Source organism: Echiichthys vipera (genome assembly GCF_963691815.1).
Source record: "Echiichthys vipera genome assembly, chromosome: 9".
Classification (NCBI taxonomy): domain Eukaryota; kingdom Metazoa; phylum Chordata; class Actinopteri; order Perciformes; family Trachinidae; genus Echiichthys; species Echiichthys vipera.
This window is the reverse complement of record NC_139834.1, coordinates 2,919,037-2,945,443: the sequence shown is the minus strand read 5'-3', so window position 1 is coordinate 2,945,443 and position 26,407 is coordinate 2,919,037. Positions and strand designations below refer to the sequence as shown.

At 44.9% G+C, this 26,407-nt stretch overlaps 1 protein-coding gene across 1 annotated transcript in view; it reads left to right on the top strand.

Annotated features, from left to right (window-relative positions):
• The window catches only part of hck (HCK proto-oncogene, Src family tyrosine kinase), a 29,388-nt gene extending 3,323 nt beyond the window's left edge, over positions 1–26,065 (top strand). The window contains exons 2-13 of the mRNA XM_083919836.1: positions 7,514–7,653; positions 11,549–11,582; positions 12,295–12,388; positions 13,463–13,558; positions 14,561–14,664; positions 19,083–19,232; positions 19,911–20,063; positions 20,161–20,343; positions 20,635–20,711; positions 22,047–22,200; positions 22,520–22,651; positions 23,546–26,065. Of these exons, the coding sequence (XP_083775962.1) occupies positions 7,522–7,653; positions 11,549–11,582; positions 12,295–12,388; positions 13,463–13,558; positions 14,561–14,664; positions 19,083–19,232; positions 19,911–20,063; positions 20,161–20,343; positions 20,635–20,711; positions 22,047–22,200; positions 22,520–22,651; positions 23,546–23,748 (1,512 nt within the window). The 5' untranslated portion in view covers positions 7,514–7,521 and the 3' untranslated portion in view covers positions 23,749–26,065. The remainder of the gene's footprint in view (positions 1–7,513; positions 7,654–11,548; positions 11,583–12,294; positions 12,389–13,462; positions 13,559–14,560; positions 14,665–19,082; positions 19,233–19,910; positions 20,064–20,160; positions 20,344–20,634; positions 20,712–22,046; positions 22,201–22,519; positions 22,652–23,545) is intronic.
• The last annotated feature ends 342 nt before the right edge of the window (positions 26,066–26,407 follow it).

Sequence of the window (26,407 nt, the reverse complement as noted above, 5' to 3'; positions counted from 1 at the left end):
AATACGGATCCCGCGCAAAAATAGCCTTCATGTCAAAGTGCCACTCGAGGACTGGAGTGGCTGGGTCCTGCTCACTGCTTGGACAGGTGCAGGGTGCAGGTGGACATAGTGTCAGACGCCTATAACTAGGATAAAGATGAAATGTGCAAGTCTAATGTTGGAGTGCATGTTTGCATCAGTGTGTTTGTATCAATGCCCACACATCCTGGAAGCTGGTGCTGAATGTGTGTCTATGTTATGGTGCATTTATGGCCGCACAGCCTGATACTGATGGTACGTATTTGCATGGTAATGTAGGACTTGATCATTATGAACTGGGCCTTTATACAGGTGCTGAGAGAAACCTTAGAGTTACGGTGTGATCAAAGGGAGGCCAATGTTGTGGTTTTATCATGTATCATTCGTTCATTCGACTGAAAGTGTATTTTAATAATATGATTGTTGCATTTTGAGCTTGTAATCAATAAGTTTATCCTGGAACTTTCCACTACAGCATCCGTAAATTCACGTTACACAAACGGCAAATATCCTTTTCAACACTTCTAGACAACGTATAATAACGTTATCAAACAAATAACTTCAGCTTATTTATTTCTTCTTATAATGCCAATGTTTTATTTTGGCGATTGGGTTAATTATATCAGAACAGGCTAATGTTAGCTAGCTACAGAGCTGTAAGGGAACAGATTGTACCTGGCGTTAGCTAACATCAGCCCTCACAGACCCTGCGTAACGTTACACACACACACACACACACACTTGTCAACACTGACAGCGTTGAACATTTCAATATTAATGAATATTTAATATATGAACAGAAAGCATAGAATCAACACAGACAAGTCATTTGAGTTAAGTCAAGTCAGAAAGTTGCAAGTCAACAGTGGCTTGAGTCACTTAAAGTCGGAGTTACCGGGTCTCAAGTGACACGTTATCTCTTGTTGTGATATCAGAGACTCCAGCAAGTCGCTAACCTGACTCATCCAGATGGATTGAATCGCATAATACGCATTGTCTCAGTAGATCCATCTGAGAACTCTTGTTTGGAGATCTTTTGGGAAGGGGCGAAAACACTGGTTGCTGATTGGATAAACCATCTGTCTATCACCAACATACGGGCCAAATCAACCAATCAGATCAACGAAGCGTGTGACGTGCTAACAGCGTGGAGGCAAAGCTCAGAAAGTAAACAACATGTGGGTAAAGGATATTTTACCTTTGTGTTTAACGTGAATTTACGGATCAAAGGCCCAATTTCAGGAGCCCGGTCCATATTCAACAGAAGGATCCAGAGAACAAAGAGTTAGCGAGCGGCTTGCTCCATAGCTGCTCATCTCATCCGCGGAAGCCGGCATGTTGTTTACGCTCAACAGTCTCTACTCGTTTCACTTAAACCCGCCTCAAACCAACGCTGATTGGTTCGGTCTCTTGGCAAACTCCAAATTTTCTCCGCCGCAGGTCACCAGACTGATCTGAGAGTAAACTACAACGGAGCTCAGAGATCAGGATGGTCTTGCGAGGCTACGACACTGAAGCTACGGATCAAAACGAAAAAAATCCTATTGAAAGTAATTGATATCTGAACTTTCTTTATGTGATTCCAGCTGACAGGAAAGATCTATTTTTAAGGGCCATGTGGTGTGGACAGTTCCCTAAGTCACAGGGAGGAGAAACAAAAGCACAGAAGTGAAACTCAAAGCATGAGACACTTCTCATTCATGGATTTTTCATATCCCCAACAAAGGGGGACAAATATTTGACCAACTTGTCATTGTAATGGTAAATTTGAATATTCCTTTTTCCTTGAGAAGCCTTTCAGACAGGCAGAACAGAAGGCTTTCCCCCCCAAGACATCAGATCTCTTTTTCTTTGCTACCCATTTGTGTATTTTAATGTCTAGACCTTGTAATGGCATTTCAAGTTTCGGAGACAGTCAACCGCTCACTGTCTCATGATGTATTCAAACCCTTTTGCATTCTGAACTGTGTTGATCAGACCTCTTAACCATACTACAGGATGTCTGGGCTGATCAACCCCACAGTAGACAAAGGATGTAATACACATTCAAGGGGTGGGCTTTCCCTCAGGTATAAATGTTCAAGTTTCCTGATGCTCAGGGTCTTTCTTCATTTCGAACCGCTCGCATGTCGATTGACCTTTTCAAGAATCCGTTATTTCATTCTTCACCAAGAGCAGAACATTTCCACGACATCATCCATTTGCATAAGATCATTTTTATATGCACTACACCTGAAACTTCAGCTGTAGATAATCCATTCTTACTTTTTTAATGTTATTTCACACAGGTGTAGTGCTCTATTAGGGCTCTAATGGCTGAACCACTCCTTTTTGTGTATCAGGATGACACTGCACTTTAACGTGGGCTGTCGCAGTAAAAGGGCAGCATCATTCTGTACTGGTGGTGTTGTAGCTGTCAGTTTAGCTGGATGGATGCATGCAGAGCAGTGGATCACACTGTACGGGCAGGTGTTGTTCTCAGGTCTCTCCTCAGCTCTGAGGGCGCACTCACACTGTGCGTCCGTACAGTACCCCGGCAAGCGTGCGGCAGCTAGGTGTGGTACGGTTGCACTCACACTGGTCAAACGAACTAGACACAGCAGGAGTTGAGTTGAAGGCCTGAAATAGAATAAAAAGCAGCCCGCAGACGGAGTAACCCTTCCTCCGGTACAGTAGGTGGCGCTCCACCAACATACAGCTGGTCAGAATACGGCTTTTTCTCCCAGTTCACCTTTGTCAAAATCACAAACGTGTGGAAAATGGCCGACGTTTCGACAAACTGATCATCTTGGTAGTGATGTTTCTTGTTGGGGCAAAGTCCTCCCTTGTTTTAAAGGTAACGCTCTATTGTTGTTATTTTTTCCATGTTGTTTTTCGGCGACGTTGCTTCCTGGTTTATTCTTTTTCTATCCCGGGTCAAAAGCCACTGCAGTGGAGTGGGGAACACGCGCAGACGAGAGACCAGATAGTAACCCGGGAATGATGTTTACATGCACGAATAATCAGGGTACTGAAGGAGTTCTTTAGGTCTGTTAACCGGGGTATGAGAACCCAGATTGTACCCAGGGTGCTGTGTTTACACGGTGTTTGAGAAACTGGAGTACGCCCTTAACCCAAATATAATCGGGTTCGTAAACGCATACGAGTGAACGCATCCAAAAAGACACAGCAATGTCAAACATCTGGGTCTGCAGCTTTGTTTGCTTCTTTTTTTTGGCATGCTTGTCTCCATGATATAGTCCGACAGACCTCACTGACACTGAGAGTTTGATAACACTTGTTTTGTCGTGTTCACACAGCTGCCATTTGAGCCCAATTACATGTGTTTTATTGAGGCTTCATGTGAAAGTGAGGGTTCCCTTTGACCTGTATTGTGGCTGCTTTACTCACGCACTGAGGTGAATCAATGACAGCTGCGTTTTAACAGAGCCAAACTAGGGCAATGTGTTACCACCAGCCTAATGCTGACCTCCATTTTGTATCAGTAAAAACCTGACGGGGAGCTGTTCAATACCCGCCTGAGTCAGCTGCGATTAGACGTCTAAAGAGGAACAGAGAGAAGAAAGTAAGCAAATACATTACCACTGCTAATTTTGACCTCAAGAACACTGCAAACGTGTGTGAATGTTCAAACGAAACGCTACACATGGTCTTTGTAGGTCCAGTATTTCGGCGAACGCAGCAGCCCGCATCTCCGGCCCATGTATCAGTCTGTCACTATGCAAGACTTTTGCAAATCATTGGTCACCATCGAGACACGACCTCTGCTCTTTGTGCTACTGTCACCCATAAAGGCTTCTAAACCAAACACAACACAACCGGACACGTTCCATTGGAGTGTTATCTGAGACTAACAACATCAGCAACAAAGATTACAGCTTTGTGTGGCGTTAGCATGTAGCTACATGTAGTTAGCAGTGGACTGTAAGGGAATATAGCAGCACTGTCTACCCGGACACGTTACAGGTTGAAATAAAGCCATGTGTCTGGGCGATGTGTTACCACCAGCCTAATGCTGACCTCCATTTTGTATCAGTAAAAACCTGACAGGGAGCTGTTCAATACCCGCCAGAGTCAGCTGCGATTAGACGTCTAAAGAGGAACAGAGAGAAGAATGTATGCAAATACATTACCACTGCTAATTTTGACCTCAAGAACACTGCGAACGTGTGTGAATGTTCAAACGAGACGTTACACATGGTCTTTGTAGGTCCACTATTTGCTGAAGAACAGATCAAGAGAGACATGTCAGTCCTGTGCTTCAGAACGTATCTTCCGAGGATCATATCAGTGTCTTTAGTCGTGGTTTTGGTCACGGTGTCATGTGACCTCTACAATCAAAAGCGATCTGTTGCATGGCGACAAGGCTCTGCTGTTCAGTTCTCACGGTAAATATTATCTCCACTGCAATAATCTGCTTCTCTGAAGAGATAGTCACACAGAATAAGTGTCTCTGTGTGTGTGTGAGGCAGGAATACACAGCTTCTGTCTCTCATCACAGACGCCCTCTTTGTTCTCACTCCTGTTAAACCTCCTTTCAGATAACTGCGTGCACATTTACATGTAGATGGACACAATCAGGTACAGTGTGATGCAAAGAGAAAACAAAGTATTCCCTAGATGTTACGGATGAATGCGAGGGCTTGTGTGGAAATATGTGTATCGCCGCAGTAGATAGAAAGACCTCATTCTTGGAAGATCTGGATAAATAGATACATTAGGATCAAATCAGTATTGCTGATGGTCAATATCTGTAAAAGAGGTGGTGTGGTGGTTAGCACTGTCGCCTCACAGCAAGAGGGTTCCTGGTTCCAATCCCGTGTCTGCGTGGGTTTTCTCCGGGTTCTCCGGTTTCCTCCCACAGTCCAAAGACGTGCAGGTGTTCGGTTCATTGATGACTCTAAATCACCCGTAGGTGTGAATGGTTGTCTGTCTCTGTTCGTCTCTATGTGTCCTGTGATAGACTGGCGTCCTGTCAAGGGTGGACCCCGCCTCACGCCCGATGTCAGCTGGGATCGGCCCCTGCCCCTCCCCCGCGCGACCCCGACAGGGACAAGCGGTTGAAGAAGATGATGATGATGATGATGATATGTATTAGGTCAGAACAAACAACAACAATGTAGAGATGCATTCACCAAAATGAAACCGTCATGTGTCTCCTCAGTCTTCCCCCTGTAGTGAAGAATATAAAGGTATGTTGGATTCATTTTATGTAACGGCATATTCCTCTTTTAATTGTAATGTTTAACTTATAGGACATTTCACTGCGATATGTTCAATACAGTTTTGAGAAGATATACACTTTATCTATCAAGACTAAATCGTATTGTCATGCCTCTTTTAAAAACTCATGCTTTATGAAAGGTTTCTCTTTGTTGTTGTTGTTGGAAAAGTACCATTTGTTTGTATATCGCTTGTTGCATTCGTGGTATTTTCATTTTCACACCTTCACCGCCCGTTATGAGCGGAGACATTAAGAAACACACTCACAGTAACAGCCAGCTGAGGGAGATAATGATCTGATCTGCAAACTGTTTCAAAGCTACAGGCTACGTTTGTATATCTTACGAAAAGTTATGAACAAAAATGAGCATAAAAGGTTCCGAAACGGCAACTGGAAGTGGACCGCGACGTTTAGGAAACAAAAGCCGATGTGAGGGATATGTGAGGGTGTTTTTGCCCTGCGTCTTTGTTCCTCCCCCTCTGCAGGGCTTGGCTGACGGGGCTGACGAGGCTGACGAGGCACACCTGCAGCCATCCAATTACCACCTCAATATATACACCTGGTCTTGGTCCTGCCACATAATTCCGTCTTGTCGTTCTTCGTACCTCGCTGCATTGTTGCCTGTGTTCCTGAGTTTTCCCTGAGTTGCGTCGTTGCCTGAGTTCCTGAGTTTGCCCTGAGTTGCCTCGTTGCCTGAGTTCCTGAGTTGCCTCGTTGCCTGAGTTTGCCCTGAGTTGCCTCGTTGCCTGAGTTCCTGAGTTGCCTCGTTGCCTGAGTTCCTGAGTTTGCCTCGTTGCCTGAGTTGCCTCATTACCTGAGTTTGCCCTGAGCTGCTTCGTTGCCTGAGTTCCTGAGTTTGCCCTGAGTTGCCTGAGTTCCTGAGTTTGCCTCGTTGCCTGAGTTGCCTCATTACCTGAGTTTGCCTCGTTGCCTGAGTTGCCTCATTACCTGAGTTTGCCTCGTTGCCTGAGTTGCCTCATTACCTGAGTTGCCTCGTTGCCTGAGTTCCTGAGTTTTCCCTTAGCTGCGTCGTTGCCTGTGTTCCTGAGTTTGCCCTGAGTTGCCTCGTTGCCTGAGTTCCTGAGTTTGCCCTGAGTTGCCTCGTTGCCTGAGTTTGCCCCGTGCTTGAGCATTTTGACTGATATTTACCCTTAAACAGTATTTGTAGCTAGTTAAATGTAGTCCTCTCACTGCAGTACTCATTCAACTGCTGATTAAAAAATACAAATGATTATAGCTCTCATCAAAGCTTCAGTACCTTGATAACAACAGATGAATTCTTGCAAACAGCAGCTCGTACATACGGTGCATGAGTGATTATTAAAAGTAAGAAGGAACTAGTTTTATATCCCGTCTTAGTAGTGTCCAAAGGTCACACTTTTATTCTTTTATTTACCTGTTTATGCTCTTATTGGGGATGTAGAGTTATAAATCTTACCATCACAACCAGGAGCCTTTACTGTAACTTCAGTATGTGTGCTGAGAATACAACAGTGTTTGTGAGATCAAGCCCCCGCCACAGCCACTTCCTGGTTGATCCAATCAGGAAGTGCCAAAAACCGCAGTTCTCTGAGTGTCCACTAGGGGCAGGTTTAATAACAGAGCAGTTTTTTATTGAGCCCCATGTTAAACAGGCCGTTTTCACAGCATCATTAAACCTGTTTAAGGCCAAAGGACAAAAGAACATTCTAGTCTGTATGTTTAGCTCACATCTCCATGGCAACACTGAGGGGGGTGGATTTTTTTTGTATCAGATTAGTTTTTATTTTATTGGAGGTTAAAGTTCATGAATAATTAGGGGTGTGGTCTCATGACTGACAGCTAGCCTCTGTCCCTCACTTCTCCTTGGAGGTATACTTAAGCCAGACGGACGTATCACCCTCCCCCCAACGTCACATACATGCCCTTTTTTGGTCAGAGGAAATGAGGCGGAGTCAAAGTCAGACAAGATGGCGTCTCCCGTAGGCGAGGACGATTGGATCAAGTTGTGAAAACGGACTCCGACCAAGACGCTACGTCCATTGTTTACTTTGAAAATGTCTGATGATGTTAAGAATTGAATAAAAGTAACTTCTTTACATAAATCCCCCCATTCTTGCACCATCTACTCAGTATGTGTTCAGTACTAAAAGGGTGTGGCCGCCAATACATTCTGCTATTCTCTGAATAATGCAGATACATATGAAGTCACTCTCAGGCAGGGAGTAGCATTTCTCTGCTGGTATGACAGCCTTCATGTCTCACTGTCTTTCATCTGTTGTCCTCCCGCAGAAGGCACCATGGGCTGTGTGGGCTCGAAGAAGGAGCAGGAGCCTCTCAGCAAAGGGACGGGGAACGACGACCTGCACAACCGTGCACAGGCGGCCCATTATGTCAAAGACCCCACGGCAGGGAACTCCGGGAACAAAGCTGTAAGCAGTTATGTATATGAGAAATGTAGCCGGTGCTCAGCACGTGGCAAGCAACACGCTAACATACATAACACGAACAGTCCCACAGAGAAGTATTCGTTTACACTTTGCTTCCTCAAAAATGCACCGTTCTAATACAACTTCTTCAATTGACCATGACACATAAACAGGTATGTCTACTTACTATGTAAAAACGCTACATTAGTAAAAGTTCTGCATTCAAAAAAAACAAAAAACGTGCTTCGTTTGACTATTAGAGCTTCTGTACTGTTGAATACTTTAATCCAGTAGTTAACACCCTGGGGGTCAGATCTCTTTGGAAGGGTCGCAGTATAAATTAGGGTGGTCGTGAGAGGATTAATGGCACAGCAAAGAAGAAAAGAGAGAGTCCTGTCACTGTCAATACGTTGTCACACCTAAACTGCATAACAACACATGGCCGCACTATTCAATGCTGTGAAACGGTCACAGTTGTTGTGAAATGGAACTTCTTAAGTTTAGGGGACAAACTACTTGGTTAGGGTTCGGCCCTCACACCAACGTGATCCTTTCATTTTCCATTGTTTTAAATGTCCGCGCATGGTCCCTCCTTCTTTTTTCTATGTCCCAACAGGCGCACAGGAAATGACCTTAGGGCCGCCGTAGGCCTCGGGCTCGTACACGTGTGCACGCTCGTGCTCTTACACGTGTGCACGCTCGTGCCCGTACACGTGTGCACGCTCGTGCTCATACATGTGCAAATGTGCTTTACAAAAGCCCACCTCTCCCAAACGGGCCGTTGCACTCACACTGGTCAAACAAACTAGACTTTAGCCGTTAAACGTGCTTTGGCACGGTACGGATGGACAGTGTGAGTGCGCCCTGAGTCTACTTTAAAGAAGTCAGTGTTGACTTTTGGTTTAACATGGGACACCAACACGAGTCTCCTGGGTGGAAGTCCTGTGCTTGTTTGACCCATCTACCATCGTCCATAGGTGCATTTCCACTATGGTCGAATACTCGGCATGAGGCAAGTCTATAGATGCTAATCTGGAGCAGCGGGAGGATTCGGGCCGTGAGGGTCGATGTTTAACAGTCTATGAGCGTGGTACTGTGTTGAATATCAGTTTAAATCATAGATCATATATGCCGCCTTTACTTGACTCACGGAACGGGAGTAACCTCAGCTTTAGACCCGGGAAATATAAAGAAATTACTCCTGGTCCGGGAAAAATATCTCAACATTGACCCCCACTCTCGTTTATCTAGTAACGTGTTCTGTTAGCCGAGCTCCCAGGCAGTTGTTCTAATGTTGCTAATCCAGTTAACGTCAGCCAGACGGATGTATCTCCCTCCCCTCTTACGTCACATACATGCCCTTTTTTGGTCAGAGGAAATGAGGCGGAGTCAAAGTTTGACAAGATGGCGGCTTCCAGAGGCGAGTACGATTCAGTCAAGTTGAGAGAACCAGCCTCGACGGAGAAGCTACGTCCATTTTTTTATACAGTCTATGGGTATAACGCCGTATAAGAGGGGGGTGAATAAATAAAATATCATCAAATGGAAATATTGTACAGTACTTGAGTAGATACACTTACTTTAACTTCCCTTCACTGAACATGAATTTAGATCAGCATAATTAAACCTGTTTAAGGACAAAAGAACATTCTAGTCTGTATGTTTAGGTCACATCTCCATGACAACACTGAGGGGGGAGGAGCTAGTTTTTATTTTATTGGAGGTTAAAGTTTATGATTAATTAGGGGCGTGGTCTCTTGAGTGACAGCTAGTCTCTGGCCCTCACTTCTCCTCGGAGGTAAACGTCAGCCAGATGGACGTACGCCCCTCCCCCCAACGTCTCATACATGCTCTTTTTTGGTCAGAGGAAATGAGGCGGGGTCAAAGTCTGACAAGATGGCGACACCAGTAGGCGAGGACGATTGGATCAAGTTGAGAAAACGTTTTGGTAAGAGGAAATGAGGCGGAGTCAATGTTTGACAAGATGGCGGCTCCCAGAGGCGAGGACGATTCAGTCAAGTTGAGAGAACGGGCCTCGACGGAGACGCTACGTCCATTTTTTATACAGTCTGTGGGTATAACGCCGTATAAGAGGGGGGTGAATAAATAAAATATCATTAAATGGAAATATTGTACAGTACTTGAGTAGATGTCCGACCAAAAACGGGCGTGCAGCTGCCTCGAGTTTAAATAAAGAATGAGGAAGCTCGATGGTGTGAATTGCAGAAACAGTAAAAGTATGATGAGGCACAGAAGAGAAAACAGTGTCATTGTTACCACCACGAGTGATAGGAGGCAGTTTCCAGAGAGGATAGACGTGCGCCGCCTCAAACTCATGAACATGGCTTGTTTGCATACTGGCCAGACTTTGATCTGTGCCACGGGGGGTAAAGTACTGTAGCGGTGCTGCTGCGTCAAAGCGTGCTTCCTCTGGCCACTGCTTCCTGTGTGCTGACTGAAACATCTCTTTCACCCTCAATGACGAAAGAGGAAGTGAGAGAAGCGGAACCAGAGCGCTCAGGCAGGAGACGTGTGGTCAAAACTTTAATATTAACACGTCCCTCCATTTACGCACACTGTACTGAATTACCTCTCAGACGTCTACTTTTACAGATGGCCCGTCTGGCCGTCTGGTGCGTACACAGCTCGGCTCATTAGACCTTTGTGCTACTGTTTCACTATGTTTCTGATATAGAGAAGAGCCACTACAACCTCAAAGCTAAAGTAAAGATATCTGTGGACAACTTCCTGATTCTTAAAGTTGATAAGTCCTTCTTTGCAAGTGTTTGTCTTCTGCGCAGAGGTTTCATTCCAGCTGAATTTGGGGGGTTTACTTAAAGGAGAAATGTGCTCTTTAAAAATTGAAATTGGGCCTCGGAGAATGCTTCTTGCTGCCTATACGTCATCACGCCGTAACACGTCACACGCATTGATGACGTCATCGCGATGCGTGGCTTTGTTTCCAGATCTTTCCGTAGACCTCGGAGTTTTTGTGCGTCTTGTTGACTGTTTTTGAATCTTTTCATCGACCAAATCTGCAGTAAACACTCCACCTCCGCATCACACCAACGTGAACCTTTCACCACCATTGTTTTAAATGTCCGTGCATGGTCCCTCCTTCTTTTTTCTACGTCCCAACAGGCGCACAGGAAATGACCTCAGAACCGCCGTAGGCCTCGTGCTCGTACACGTGCGCACGCTCGTGCTCGTACACGTGCAAACGTGCTTTACAAAAGCCCGTCCCTCCCAAACTGGCTGTGGCCCTCACATTGGTCAAACGAACTAGACTTTAGCTGTGAAACGTGCTTGGGCACGGTACGGATGGACAGTCTGAGTGCGCCCTGAGTCCACTTTAAAGAAGTCGGTGTTGACTTTTGGTTTGACCTGGCACACCAACGCGAGTCTTCTTGATGGTAGTCCTGCGCTTGTTTGAAATGTATAGAAATCCGATATATCTCAAGACAGAACGACACAGATAATCATAAATGCAATATATTAAAGGGATTGCCTGTAGTGACAAACCAACAGAAAATTGTCACCCAGCTTTACAAAGCTTCTCTCGGCTGTTTGGTTTCCATGGCACCGCGACTTTAATGTTTTGATTCACCGTGATAGCACAAACTCCTACTGCGACATCCCTACTCTCATCATTACCGCATCCAGCAGAAACAATCAAGTGTTCTTAAAATCCACTGTCCATCTAGCGAGTGTCGTCCATCTTTAGTGTTTGTTAACAAGTCTGACAGACAAACTCAACGCGGTGATTGTGTTGCGCTGCCCCACAAAAGTAGCTGTGATGAACAGCTTTAAAGAAACTTTGAATCAACAAAAAAGGAGGGAATCAATAATTCAACGCCTCGCCTTACACCACCATATGTCTCTGCCTTTCTCTCCACAGAGCAAAATGCCGTCCAATGCAAACTCTTCAGATGGTGAGTCACAATCTTTATTCACACGCTGCAGCTCCACTCGCACAGTAAAGCACCTACACTTAATTCTGTCTCATCCATTGAAGCCCGACCACAAGTCAACCACGACTGAAACACTAGGGTCAGTCGAATGCAGGTTTATTTCTAACCTTCCCCTTTTGTTCTGTCGACACTAACATAGAGTCTGCCAACAAGACTTCAAACAGCATCATGAAGGTCAGAGTCGGTTAGATGCAGAACCTCTCCGAAGCTCAACATACAACGTACAGTATGAGCGAGAGGAAGGAGAGTGAGTGTGTCGGCCCAGTGCGGTAGCCCCTCCTACCACCTCACCGCACAGGCCTCCAGTACACTGACGACCGGCCCCGCTGCTATTAATATCAAGCACACAAGGAAGTCTGTTGCATAGTCAAAGCACAGGGAAGCTAATGTTAGTAACAAAGATAGATGCAGTTCACACTACAGGCACATATCAGCAATGTTGGGTGAAAACTTCATGAGTAACTTCCTTTAAAATGTCGACTTTTTCAGCTGCGTAGTTATTTTTGAATTGATTTCAGTGTTTTTCTTTCTCTACGAGCACAAAGATGTTTTCTCAGGCCCTAACTTCTCAGTTGGCTGCACAAATTACACAAAAGGGACATATTTTACTCTGCTTTCTACCGACACGACGCCTTCTGCTTTTCTGTTTCCCCCTCTGACCACGCTGCTGAAGGAGAGAGTATCGCCATGGCGCTGTACGACTACGAGGCCATTCACGACGGCGACCTCGGCTTCAAGAAGGGAGACAAGCTCCGAATCTTAGAGGAGTAAGTCTCACCCGTGACAAAGATCCTTTATTCTTTGTTGCTTCAGTTCTAATAATAATAATCATATGATATAATGCATATAGAAAAAGTAGGGCGACACGGTGGCGTGGTGGTTAGCACTGTCGCCTCACAGCGAGAGGGTTCGAATCCCGGCTGGGGCCCTTCTGTGTGGAGTTTGCATGTTGTCCCCGTGTCTGCGTGGTAGAAGTAGTAGAAGTAGAAGTAGTAGAAGTAGAAATAGAAGTAGTAGAAGAAGTAGAAGAAGTAGAAGTAGTTGAAGTAGTAGAAGTAGTATAAATAGAAGTAGTAGAAGTATTAGTAGAAGTAGTAGAAGCAGTAGAAATAGAAGTAGTAGAAGCAGTAGATATAGTAGTAGTAGAAGAAGTAGAAGAAGTAGTAGTAGTAGTAGAAGCAGTAGAAATAGAAGTAGAAGTAGTAGTAGTAGTAGTAGAAGTATTAGCAGTAGTAGAAGAAGTAGAAGAAGTAGTAGTAGTAGTAGAAGCAGTAGAAATAGAAGTAGTAGAAGAAGTAGAAGTAGTAGAAGTAGTAGAAGTATTAGTAGAAGTAGTAGTAGTAGAAGTAGTAGAAGTATTAGTAGAAGTAGTAGAAGCAGTAGAAATAGAAGTAGTAGAAGAAGTAGAAGTAGTAGAAGCAGTAGAAATAGAAGTAGTAGAAGTGGTAGAAGTAGTAGAGTATCGCCATGGCGCTGTACGACTATGAGGCCATCCATGACGGTGACCTCGGCTTCAAGAAGGGAGATCCAAAGACGTGCAGGTGTTCGGTTCATTGATGACTCTAAATCACCCGTAGGTGTGAATGGTTGTCTGTCTCTGTTCGTCTCTATGTGTCCTGTGATAGACTGGCGTCCTGTCCAGGGTGGACCCCGCCTCACGCCCGATGTCAGCTGGGATCGGCTCCAGCCCCCCCGCGATCCCGACAGGGACAAGCGGTTGAAGACGAATGAATGAATGAATATAAAAGAAAGTGAATTGTGTGTTCAAATGTGAGTTCTTGCACATGGTTAGTCACGTCTTCGTTGATATATTCTATTATATTCTCTCTCTCTCTCTCTAGGACGGGGGAGTGGTGGAGAGCCATGTTAATCAGCACGGGTCACGAAGGCTTCATCCCCAGCAATTATGTGGCTATTGACACTCTGGAGGCAGAGGAGTAAGTGCACTCGCATGGAAAACACATTTACGTGCATTATCACTGGTAAAAACAGGTTTTAATGACTATTATAATGATTTTATGTCTCATCTCATCTCATCTCATCTTCAACCGCTCATCGGGTTGGGTTGTAGTAGCAGTCGTAGTAGAAGTAGTAGAAGTCATATTATTATTATTAATAGTAGTAGTAGTAGTAGTTGAAGCAGTAGAAGTAGAAGAAGTAGTATTAATAGAAGTAGTAGTAGAAGTAGTATTATTGATAGAAGTATTAGAAGTAGTAGTATTAGTCGTAGTCATAGTTGTAGTAGTAGAAGTAGTAGTAGAAGTACTAGTAGTAGAAGTAGAAGTAGTAGATGTAGTAGTAGTAGAAGTGTAGTAGAAGTAGAAGTAGTAGATGTAGTAGTAGTAGAAGTAGTAGTAGTAGAAGTAGTAGAAATAGAAGTAGTAGAAGTAGAAGTAGTAGAAGAAGTAGTAGTAGTAGTAGTAGTAGTAGTAGAAGTAGTAGAAATAGTAGAAATAGAAGTAGTAGTAGTAGAAATAGAAGTAGTAGTAGAAGTACTAGTAGAAGTAGTAGTAGTAGTAGTAGAAGAAGTAGCAGAGGTACTGGTAGAAGTAGTAGTAGTAGTAGTAGTAGAAGTAGTAGTAGAAATAGAAGTAGTAGAAGTAGTATTATTAATCACATGGAAAACACATGCATATGCATTATCACTATCACATTATCTCACTGGTAGTGATAATAATATAAGTAGAAGCAGTAGTAGCATTAGAAGTAGAAGTAGTATTATTATTAGTAGTAGAAGTAGTAGTATTAATAGAAATAGTAGTAGTGGTTGTAGTAATAGCAGTAATAATAATATCTGATAATATATGATTGGCCGTGCAAAGATAGCACTAGTTTCATGTACTGTGTGTGTTTTTTGTAATTGTGTGAAAAATCGAGGCTTGCACAGGAGAAGCGGTTCAGAGGTTTTTCTCCTAACTGATCTGCTTCCTGTTGTTGAGGTGGTTCTTTAAGGGCGTGAGCAGGAAAGATGCTGAGAGGCAGCTGCTGGCCCCTGGGAACAGAGCGGGGTCCTTCATGATCCGAGACAGTGAGACCACCAAGGGTGAGTAAAAGACACTCACACAGATTTTCACACTGACTTTAGTAGTTTAATGAAATCGAGCGATTTGATCTGGCAGTTACTGCAGAAATAGTGTTTTTAACTGGGAGACACCAATTCATTCTTGTACCTTTCACATTTTAAGCCATTGTAAAAACATGTATGTGTACAATCGAAAGCAGCATATCTTTGTCTGTACTGGTGCTTCTTAGGGCGCACTCACACTGTGCCTCCGTACCGTGCCGCAGGACGTTTCACAGCTAAAGTCTGGTTCCTTTGACCAGTGTGAGTGCAACCGTACAGCGTCTAGGAGTGGCACGCTTGCCGGCCACGGTTGTTTGGGAGAGGTGGGATTTTGTAAAGCAGGTTTGCACGTGTACGAGCACGAGCGTGTGCACGTGTACGAGCACGATGCCTACGGCGGTTCTGAGGTCATTTCCTGTGCGCCTGTTGGGACATAGTAAAAAGAAGGAGGGACCATGCGCGGACATTTAAAACAATGGCGGTGAAAGGTTCACGTTGGTGTGATGCGGAGGTGGAGTGCTTACTGCAGATTTGGTCGATGAAAAGATTCAAAAACAGTCGACAAGACGCACAAAAACTCCGAGGTCTACGGAAAGATCTGGAAACAAAGCCACGCATCGCCATGACGTCATCAATGCGTGTGACGTGTTACGGCGTGATGACGTATAGGCAGCAAGAAGCATTCTCCGAGGCCCAAGTAGTGTGAGTACAAACGGGCCTGGAGGGGGGGACAAGGACCCTAAAGCACGGGGCACGGGACGGACGCACAGTGGGAGGGCGCCCTTAAGTTAGATGTTTGATTAAAGTACATCAGTCTTTGCTGCAGTGGCTAAGGTTCGACTCATGGCTCTTTGCTGCCCGTCATACCCTCTTTCATCCTTTCATGTACTTTATAATAAGGCAAAAAAAGAAGAAGAAGAATTACTTTATTTATCCCGCAACGGGGAAATTGAATTTTTACACTCTTATTATTAATCATGTTACACACACACATGCACAGATAGGACCTATACATGCAATTAATGGAGAGACGTTAGAGCAAGGGGGCTGCCAGTGACCAGCGCCCCGAGCAGTTGGGGGTACGGTGCCTTGTTCAACAGCACCTCTGCAGTGCCCAGGAGATGAACTGGCACCTCTCCAGCCACCAGTCCACGCTCCATACATGGTCCACACAGGGACTTGAACCAGCAACCCTACGGTTCCCAGCCAAGTCACCTATGGACTGAGCTACTGCCGCCTCCAAAAGCCAAAAAAATTAGCTTAAAAATGAAATGAAATTAAATAAAGGCCAAGTTCAAATATGAGCAAGGGCACCAAGAGAAGGGGAGTAAGTAGTAGTAAGCACACACACACTCTCACACACACACACACACACTTTACACCCCTGGCACGATTTGGCGTCACGGCTAATGTGGTCTCAGAAGAAGGCCTTATGTATATAAATATATATATATACAGTATATTGGAAATGTGTTTTGTCCCTACAGACATTGCACAACTGTACACAATCTTTTCTTAATCTTTTTTTTTATTGAGTTAGAGCTAACACGCTCTTTCACCGCGCAGGCTCAGGGAGGGTTTGTTGCGCGGTCAACTGTGATCTCTCGGGAAACATTTGCGGAGGATCCTCATCAGGACACAGTGGATGCTGGTCATGAAGACTCCGTTTCCCTTTCTGGTGAAGTGCACTCCATCTGGCAGAAAAATGTCCGTGTCCCAATATCTCAGCGAGGGGTGTTCGATAACTTCACCACCAAAGCTGCCGACGGCCCTTCTCAGGCTCGTGTTGACAGTCTTCCTGTTTTGGTTGACCTTCGCTGGCGGTCCGTGTCTCCACGCTTGCCGCTCGTTGATACAGGAGTAGACGATTATCATTGAAGGAAACTCTGCGTGGAGCCGCATCAAGTCCTTCTCCATCATGGATGCAAGCGTCTTGGCGGGCGTAACGCCCAGATCGTTGCCGCCAGCGTGGACGACCAAGATATCAGGGGGGCTTTCAGTGTTTGACAGCTCTGCGTAGAAACGTGGAAGGACGCCCTGCCAACGCAAGCCACCTTTTCCGAACCACTCAACTTTGGCGTCGAGGCCGAAATTCTCCCCGAAGTTCTCGTACGCTGCTTCCTCGGCGCGTCGAATGTAACTCGACCCGATGATCCAGATCTTAGGTACTGTTTTTGGCACCTTCCTGTCCACCACCTCTCTCCGCGTGCTGTCAGAGGTCCTGGTCTCACTGGGAAACGCTATGGCCTTCCATTTCCTCCTCTGTAGCAAATAGTGAAAGGGTAGAATATGATTAGTAAAAAGGGTAGGGGTAATAATCTTCAGCCAACTATTGTATAACAAGGACTGAGCAGTTACTACTGTACCTTGATCTCAGTGGTAGGAGCCTCTTTAGAGGTGCTCGGTCGCTCTGCGTCCTTCACCTCCATGATCGTCCTCCTCCACTTCCTGTCCGGGGAGGAGATGGCTGGGAATCCAACATAAGGCCTTTTCAACACAAGTCTATCTCCACAGATCTTCCTCTTCTTTCTTTCTGGGGAGGAGGTGTCTGGGATTCTGTCGCCGTCCTTTGAGATTTCACCGTACGGTCTTTTTAACAGAAGTCTATCTCCGCAGATCTTCCTCTTCTTTCTTTCCGGGGAGGAGATCTCTGGGATTCTGTTGCGGTCCTTTGAAATCTCCCCGTACGGCCTTTTTAACAGAGGTCTATCTCCGCAGTACTTCATCTTCTTTCTTTCTGAGGGGGATATCTCTGGGATTCGGTCGCGGCCCTCTGAAATGTCACCATTTCTACCTCCGCACATCTTCCCCTTATTCCTTATGGCAGAGGTGCTGTCTTGGCGTCTGTTGCATCCCTTTGAAATTTCAGCATAGGTCCTCTTTCTTGCTTTCAGAGGCTTGAAATTGTGGGCAATGCTAGATTCACCCTCCTCAGACAGGTTTCGTGGAACTTGAGCCCCATAGGAGGATCGGGTGGAGACGGGCTGCTGGGTGGGCACGCCAGGATCGAAATCCCTCCACTTTTGCAGGATGCCATCCTCTTCTACTGCCTGGTTAATGGCTGACTTGACACACTTGCCGACTTTCCCGAAGGTTTCTTTTCCAGTGAAGTCCAGAACGGAGTAGTCTGAAGACATTGAGGAGAGCTGGCTTCCTCCGCGGGACTTTTCAGCCATCTTGGAAAGAGAAATCTGCTGTTTGTTACTTACAGCTTAGGTCGGTGATGTTTTTCCAAACTAGTTTAAAGACGTAAAGACGGTTAGAGATTCAGAGCTAATCTTCACTTGGGGTTTTGCACACAGCAACAAAGGTCAGCTGACTGATACAGTACAAGGAAGATTTGGGTTTATGAAGTTCTGGCTCTGTTCTGGAATCTCTGGAACTTCTGCGTCATATTCCGCGGAACTCTCCGGTGGAATTTACAAAGACACACATGAGAAAGGGCCTACAGATACAGATATATGATGGTTTATTTATGTTTTATAAAATAACCAATGTGTCATCACAGCAATGTGGTACTTGAACTCATTAACATCAACATTATCCACCACTGTATCCAATGTTGACTTTTCCCACGAGTCATAGCAGCAACATAGAACAATACTATATCGAACCTCCTGTTTTCGTTAGCCTAAGGGCGCACTCACACTGTCCTTCCACACCGCGCCCCCGTGCTTTAGGGTCCTTGTCCCCCCCTCCAGGCCCGTTTGTACTCACACTACCTGGGCCTCGCGCAAATGCTTCTTGCTGCCTATACGTCATCACACCGTAACACGTCACACGCATTGAGACGTCATCACGATGCGTGGCTTTGTTTACAAATCTTTCCATAGGCCGCAGAGTTTTTGAATATTTTCATCCGACCAAATCTGCAGTAAACACTCCACCTCCGCATCACACCAACATGAACCTTTCGCCGCCATTGTTGTTGTTGTTAAATGTCCGCGCATGGTTCCTCCTTCTATTTTCTATGTCCCAACAGGCGCACATAAAATTACGTCAAAACCGTCATAGGCCTCGTGCTCGTACACGTGCGCACGCTCGTGCTCGTACATGTGCAAACGCGCTCTACAAAAGCCCCTCTCTCCCAAACGGCAAGAGGGAATTGCAAGACACTGGGTAAGGCCAAAATTATGAACAGGCTCCATCCGCACGGTGTAATCTGCGTCATGTTCTCCCTCCTGAACGCTCTACCCAGCATCCACCTGCACACATCTGCTACGGAGAATCTCCTGTTGTGTGTTGCATGTGTAAAAGATAAACTATCTCCGGGGCGGATTTTCCTAACTTGAGATGAGACATACAAAAATGTTGGGTTTTTAACTGTTGGATCACCTAGAAATATCAGCTAGTATCAGTGCAAACATAGTCAATGTTTTCTGTCTCTTTCCCCACAGGAAGCTACTCCCTGACAGTCAGGGACGGCGATGCCCAGTCCGGTGACACAGTGAAACATTATAAGATCCGTACGCTGGACAACGGAGGGTTCTACATCTCCCCCCGCAACACCTTCAGCACCCTGCAGGAGCTGGTCAGCCATTACAAGAGTGAGTTCACTACTGTCAGAACTCCGACTTGTTTCCGGACACTTTGTCACTGAATGGTTTTACCTGCTCGCAGCTGTGATTTAAGAGTCTAGTTCAGTAATTCCTTGTCATTTAAATAACAATGTAAGATGAGGGATCTTCAGTTATCCCAAGGGGTCAGTTTTCATTTAATGGTCTCTGAAAAGAGTCATTTCAGTTCAGTCTGTCCCACTTTGTGGTGCACAGCACACTCTACTGGCCGACTTCAGAAGAAGAAGAATTCCTTTATTTATCCCGCGAAATGCATTTATTTCACTTTGTTTTTATTCATGTTACACACACACACACACACACACACACACACACACACACACACACACACACACACACACACACACACACACGGGACCTATATACATGCAATTAATGGAGAGACGTCAGAGCGAGGGGGCTGGCAATGGATCAGCGCCCCGCGCAGTTGGGGGTTGGGTGCCTTGCTCCACAGCCCCTCAGCAGTGCCCAGGAGATGAACTGGCACCTCTCCAGCCACCAGTCCACGCTCCATTCATGGTCCACACAGGGACTCGAACCGGCAACCCTACGATTCCATTGAAAGAGGATAGATGATCATATGAATTATCGCCCGCCTGACCACCACACATAAATACACAAAATCATGAAATATTTTGTTCATTCCAGAGCAGGGAGATGGCCTCTGTCAAAACCTGACCAACCCGTGTTTGAGCCCCAAACCTGAGAAACCGTGGGAGAAGGACGCCTGGGAAATCCCGAGATCATCGCTCAAACTGGAAAAGAAGCTCGGTGCCGGCCAGTTTGGAGAAGTCTGGATGGGTGAGATGGATACAAATGTACTTGCAGTCCAGTTATTGAGATGTGAAGCTGGCAGTTTTACATTTTGTTTTAATTCGTGTGACTATTTTGCTTTCAGCTACATACAATAAGCACACCAAAGTAGCAGTGAAGACCATGAAGCCTGGCAGCATGTCGGTGGAAGCCTTCATGGGCGAGGCCAACCTGATGAAGAGTCTACAGCATGATAGACTGGTCCGCCTCAACGCTGTGGTCACCAAGGAGGAGCCCATCTATATCATCACTGAGTTCATGGAGAAAGGTTTGTGTGCCTGTGTGTATGTGTGTGCGTGCAGGTGCAGTAGCCTACATGCAGAGCACTTATGTTGCTGTGTTGTTTTCAGTCTGTGATTGCTGCTTTTCATTCATTCATTCATTTTCAATCGCTTGTCCCTGACATCGGGCGTGAGGCGGGGTACACCCTGGACAGGACGCCAGTCTATACCAGGACACATAGAGACGAACAGAGACAGACAACCATTCACACCTACCTATCATATAGAGCTTCACATGTAGCGTGGGTTTGATCTTGTGTTTTCGTGTGTGCCTACAGGAAGTTTATTAGACTTCCTAAAGAGTGATGAGGGCAACCGTGTCCAGCTCCCCAAGCTCATCGACTTCTCCGCCCAGGTGAGATTCGTTCGGTTACACTTAGCACCAGTCCTCCATTCTTCGCATGACAGCTGAGACAGACCTGGTTGTTTTGTGTTTTACGTTAATTAATCCAGCGATACATAGTACGGAGGCCGTATATCAATTGCTCTATTTGGGGATTGTGTTGAAAGCGGATTGTAATATTTGTTTAAGATTAAGATTTGTGTATTTCCGCAACAAAATATACAGTTTTTGGACAGCGGTGAAACAGTGAATTTGTTCTTGCATCCTTGGATTCCCTACACCTGTGAGAAAATAAATATTTGTTAATAATCGACAATAGTGCAAGAGAGACACTGACACTTCATCCAGAGTGAAATACTGCTGAGTCACTGAATAATGAGACACGGTGTCATAGACGTGAAGAAGCCAATATGATCGAGTGGCTGCACTTTCAGACACATACCTGCCGTTTGTGCATGTTTTAAACCTGAAAAATAATAATCATAGTCCCATATAACCAATGATTGTCCAGTTATGTTGTAGAGGAAGTGAGGCGCACCGACCCAATGGGAGGCGTACCTATGTTCCCCGCTTTGCATGTGACCAGTCTGTTATTTTTTCCACGATCAGTGCCGAATTCCCCGGAAAATAGGCTTATGTAGACTCTAACAGTACCCCTGAACCCTGAACCTCACCCTAACCGTAACCTCTAACCCTAACATAATGCTGAATTAAATCCACAAAAGCAGAGACTGATCAGAGGACATAGGACCCAGGGAACATGGGGATGATCCCACCTTATGTTATCCATTCAAGTAAGATGAAAAGTGAGGTGCAAAGGCTCAAATAAAACCAGAAACGACAGCAGTGCGGGTAACATTCTGTCTTTGGTGCTGGTGTATGATGAACTTGTTGGGTTATAGATGTATGGAAAGGGAATTACATGTATTTATTTTGTGTTATTCAGCCACAGGATGAACTGTTGAACTTCATGTGAAAGAAGTGGGGATACAAGTTATCAAAGCATATGAGGCTGTACAGGGATACATTGAGCTAAATGCTATCATCAGTAGGTTAACAGGCTTAGGATGCTAATGCTAACAGGGAGGAGGATGAAGGTTAGATCTGCCTGTTTTGATCCAGTCCTCCCATGAACAGTTTTGTAATGACTGATGAATACCGTACATTACCAGTAGTGCAGTTTACTTAAAGAAAAGCAGTTTGTACAAAGTGTAGTATACGTATAGACTGTCTAAGAGCATGGAAGTGTTTGTCTTTAATGAGGAAATGCTGCTAGCAGGGAAGCATCCTGCCAGTGACAGTTGCTTTTGGGAACTATGTTTTCATTCTTTCAAACTTTGTCTCTAGATCGCAGAGGGCATGGCCTACATCGAGCAGAGGAACTACATCCACAGAGACCTGAGAGCTGCCAACATCCTGGTCAATAAGGCTTTAGTGTGCAAAATCGCTGACTTTGGCCTGGCTCGTATAATCGAAGACAACGAGTACACAGCCAGGGAAGGTACGACGCCTTATTCATCATTCGGTCACATTTAGCTACGAAACTGGGGAACTATTTCCCCAGGATGGATGAAATAGGAGCAGTCAAGGTCTCATCAGTCATGGGGAATTACTTTGTGTCAGCGAAATGCAGGATTACAACATGAGTGACAAAAATAGCAGGAAGTAAAGACGAGAGTGACTTTGCTGTATGACTAACTGGATGAGCCAGAGCATGTAACTTTTCAGCAGTGTCATTGGGGGCCAGCTAATGTACAGTAGCAATAACAATGTCAACATTACTTCAAATGTTCTGTTTTTCAATGTTCCCCTATAACCAGGAGCTAAGTTCCCTATCAAATGGACAGCCCCTGAGGCCATCAACTATGGCTCTTTCACCATCAAATCAGACGTCTGGTCCTTTGGCATCTTGCTGACTGAGATTATCAGCTATGGACGCACACCATACCCAGGTAAGTGCCGCGCTCACTGTAGGTCATATGCTCAGTTTATGTCTCCCTGGGTCGATATGTTGAAATCAGTATGCCCCTTAAATGTGCAGGCGAGACAGTTTCCTTGACTTTTGACATTGAAATCTCTGCAACAAAAATGCATTTGAAGCATCTCTCAGCCTTTGTTCGTATGCTACTTGCTTCAAAGATAGTCCTAACCGACCACTTACACTGTTTTCTGTAAGCTACATGCTATCTTTACTCACGGTATTACAGTTAGCCCTATTTACAGGGCTACAGATATGCTAGTGGATCTGTGCATCAGCTGTTCATAGGCATGAGCAGCGCTACCATTAGCATGTGTTAGGGAAGAATTTATTGTGATGACCTGTCACAGAGGATCTGAGAGGTCTGGATGGTTCATAGCTGAGCAGAAGATCTGAAATGTATTTTGGCCCTAAACCATTCAGTGCTTTGTAAACCAACAGAAGTATTATTACATTTTTAAATATTAAAGTATTAAATTTGATATGATGATGATGGCTCTAGAGGAAAAGTCAGAGCATGACCAAAGTTAGGACTATGTATCCTGACGGTGACATGAACCAAATCACATGCCAATCCCTCCTCGACAACACAAATGTCAATATTAATGTAGTGCTAAAGAAAATGTCAGGGGATCACCAAAGTCAGAGGGGTTCACCCTCTGGGGACCATGAGAAAACTTTTCATGGTAGTCCATCCAGTAGTTGTCCAGATATTCCATCCAACTGACTGATAAAGCATCCATAGAACCACGAAGCTAGTGTCCCAGCCGAAGTCTCATCAAATGCCAGCCTAGGCTATTTCAAATTGATTTACAGGAAGTTGTGGCTCTGCAGCCTCTCTTACCCCGTCATCTGCTCCTGTTTTCAGGGATGACCAACCCAGAAGTGATCCGTTCCCTGGAGAAGGGCTACCGAATGCAGCGCCAGGAGAGCTGTCCCAGCGAACTCTATGAAATCATGCTGGAGTGCTGGAAGAACAAGCCCGAGGACCGTCCGACCTTTGATTACCTGCAGAGTGTCCTGGAGGATTTCTACACAGCCACAGAGAGCCAGTACCAGCAGCAGCCATGAGACTTAGCATCCACGGACACCTTTTCTCTTACAGTACTGTTCCATTCATACTCATCAGCAAGCTCCGTTTCTACATGCAGCAGTGCAATTCAGAGCACACACACACACACACACACACTTTACCTTTCTCTTTCTGTTCGTCTCCCTCTCACTTTTTCATTCACACACATGATGTACTGTAACAAGGGACTGTACAAAATCATGGGCAGGGTTGAAACAGTTTTAACTATATTTTTTAGGTAGCTTCATTGTTCCTAACATGTCTAATATGGTCACTGGGCCCTGCTACCTTTGAATGAGAGCATTTTAAAGTAATATATCTGCACTAGTCGCCTCACAGCAAGAGGGTTCCTGGTTTGAATCCCAGCTGGGGCCCTTCTGTGTGGAGTTTGCATGTTGTCCCCGTGTCTGCGTGGGTTTTCTCCGGGTTCTCCGGTTTCCTCCCACAGTCCAAAGACGTGCAGGTGTTCAGTTCATTGATGAGTCTAAATTGCCCGTAGGTGTGAATGGTTGTCTGTCTCTGTTCGTCTCTATGTGTCCTGTGATAGACTGGCGTCTACCAACAACTATACCGTCAGTTGTTTACTCTGCCGCTGACCATAAATGTACACAGAGAGCGCACGTTGCACTGAAACAGCAACATTTTGAATTCTTCCCTTGTTTCTACGAGTTTCCGCACAGGACAGAAAGTCCACTCTTGCGGTTGCAAACGTTGAAACAACAATGGCGGACTTCAGCGTTGAAAAGAACGGTCTGACGTGACGTCACATGGTCACGTGACAGGTAAATCGTTTGCTTTGAAAGAAAGTACCGTTTGAGTAGAAGTGTCTTTTAATCGTATTCACAGGGAGTGATATTTGCTTTGAATCACACTGAAAACATCCCGTTTAAACACGAACCCATTGTTTTCATTAGACCAATTAGAAATACACGTTAAAGGAATTTCAGTGCACATAAATCAGTGAAGGACAGTTTCGAAGTTTGCATGTTGTCCCCGTGTCTGCGTGGGTTTTCTCCGGGTTCTCCGGTTTCCTCCCACAGTCCAAAGACGTGCAGGTGTTCGGTTCATTGAAGACTCTAAATCACCCGTAGGTGTGAATGGTTGTCTGTCTCTGTTTGTCTCTAGATTCAAGATTCAAGATGTTTATTGTCATATGTTCAGTTAAGACAGACGTCACACTGCAAGATAAAATTCTTACTTTGCACATCTCCCTGGTCACAAAGAAAGCAAAAATTAAATACAAATATATATTTAATAGAATTTTAAAAAGGCTACAATAAAATTTAAGTTAAAATGTACAAATGCACAGACTAAAAATAAAACTAAATTAAAATCTTAGAACAGAAAACTATGGAGTGGCCCGTACGGGGACTCTATGTGTCCTGTGATAGACTGGCGTCCTGTCCAGGGTGGACCCCGCCTCACGCCAGATGTCAGCTGGGATCGGCTCCAGCCCCCCCGCGACCCCGACAGGGACAAGAGGCTGAAGATGAATGAATGAATGAATGAATGAATGAATTGAAAAAAAGAGTGTGTTCAGCTCTGATTATACTGCGTTTACGCGACTGTCCACTCCCCTCCTGCAGCACTGTACGGCTGATAGACGCTTAAATCTTCTATTTATAATCCATAGATATTTTTCCAGAATGGCTTCTTACTCCTTAATCGTGCCTTTTTCAGTGGTTTTCTTTCTCTTTCAGTCTAAACCTTTATAATATATATTAATACTCCATCCACTCTGTACATATAAACCGGTGTACACAGATAATACAGTTATTTAGGTAGAGGGTTGTTAATGCGACGCCATGTTAACTGATAATGCTTGTTTCCTTTTGGCTCATTCAACATTTGTTCCGCATTACGGAACCTGATGAAAAAGCAGCGCGTATAGATATTTACAGCTCTGGGTCGTCTTTTGTTTCTATGTGAGAAAATAAATTATTTGTGCAAGTGGTACCGAACGTTAGTGCGTCCTGAATGTGATGATGTTTCAAACGGTAAAGGCCTTTTCTGTGTCTTTGTCTATCGTTAACGGCTGTTTTTCTACACCGTTCGCGCGACGTCATTGGCGAATTGTTGGGAATCGCGGCGTCTTTTGTCGACGGAAATCTTAAAAATTCAAAGGGAATGTTTTCAGGTATTTAAGATTTTGACATTTCGTGATTTGTAACTAAGCAACAACGTCTGAGGGACGTCTGAGGGACGTCATGGGACGCTTAGAGAGGTCATGTGTGGAAATATTGCATCAATGCCCAGCACTGTGTGTATGATTCACAGGTTCACTCGTGTGTTTTTTGTGCTTTTTCTTTTTCGATATAAAACTCTTTTCATATTTTGTTCAATGCTTGGTTCAAATAAACTGTTTTAGAAACAATACTGTGTGTGTTATGTGACTGTTTATAGCCTAAAAACGAGCAATATTTAATGTGTTTTTGTACTTTTATACGCAGTTCATTTCAACCTTGAAACAAATTTATTGGTGGGGTAAATAATGTAGTTCTTTCAATTTATTAGGGACCACAAATTTATACGTTTTTTCCCACTGAATATTAAAAAAAATAAGAATTTTCCGTGGGGGGAGAAGTTCAGCATCCGTGAGGAACTCGGAGTAGAGCCGCTGCTCCTTTGCGTTGAAAGGAGCCAGTTGAGGTGGTTCAG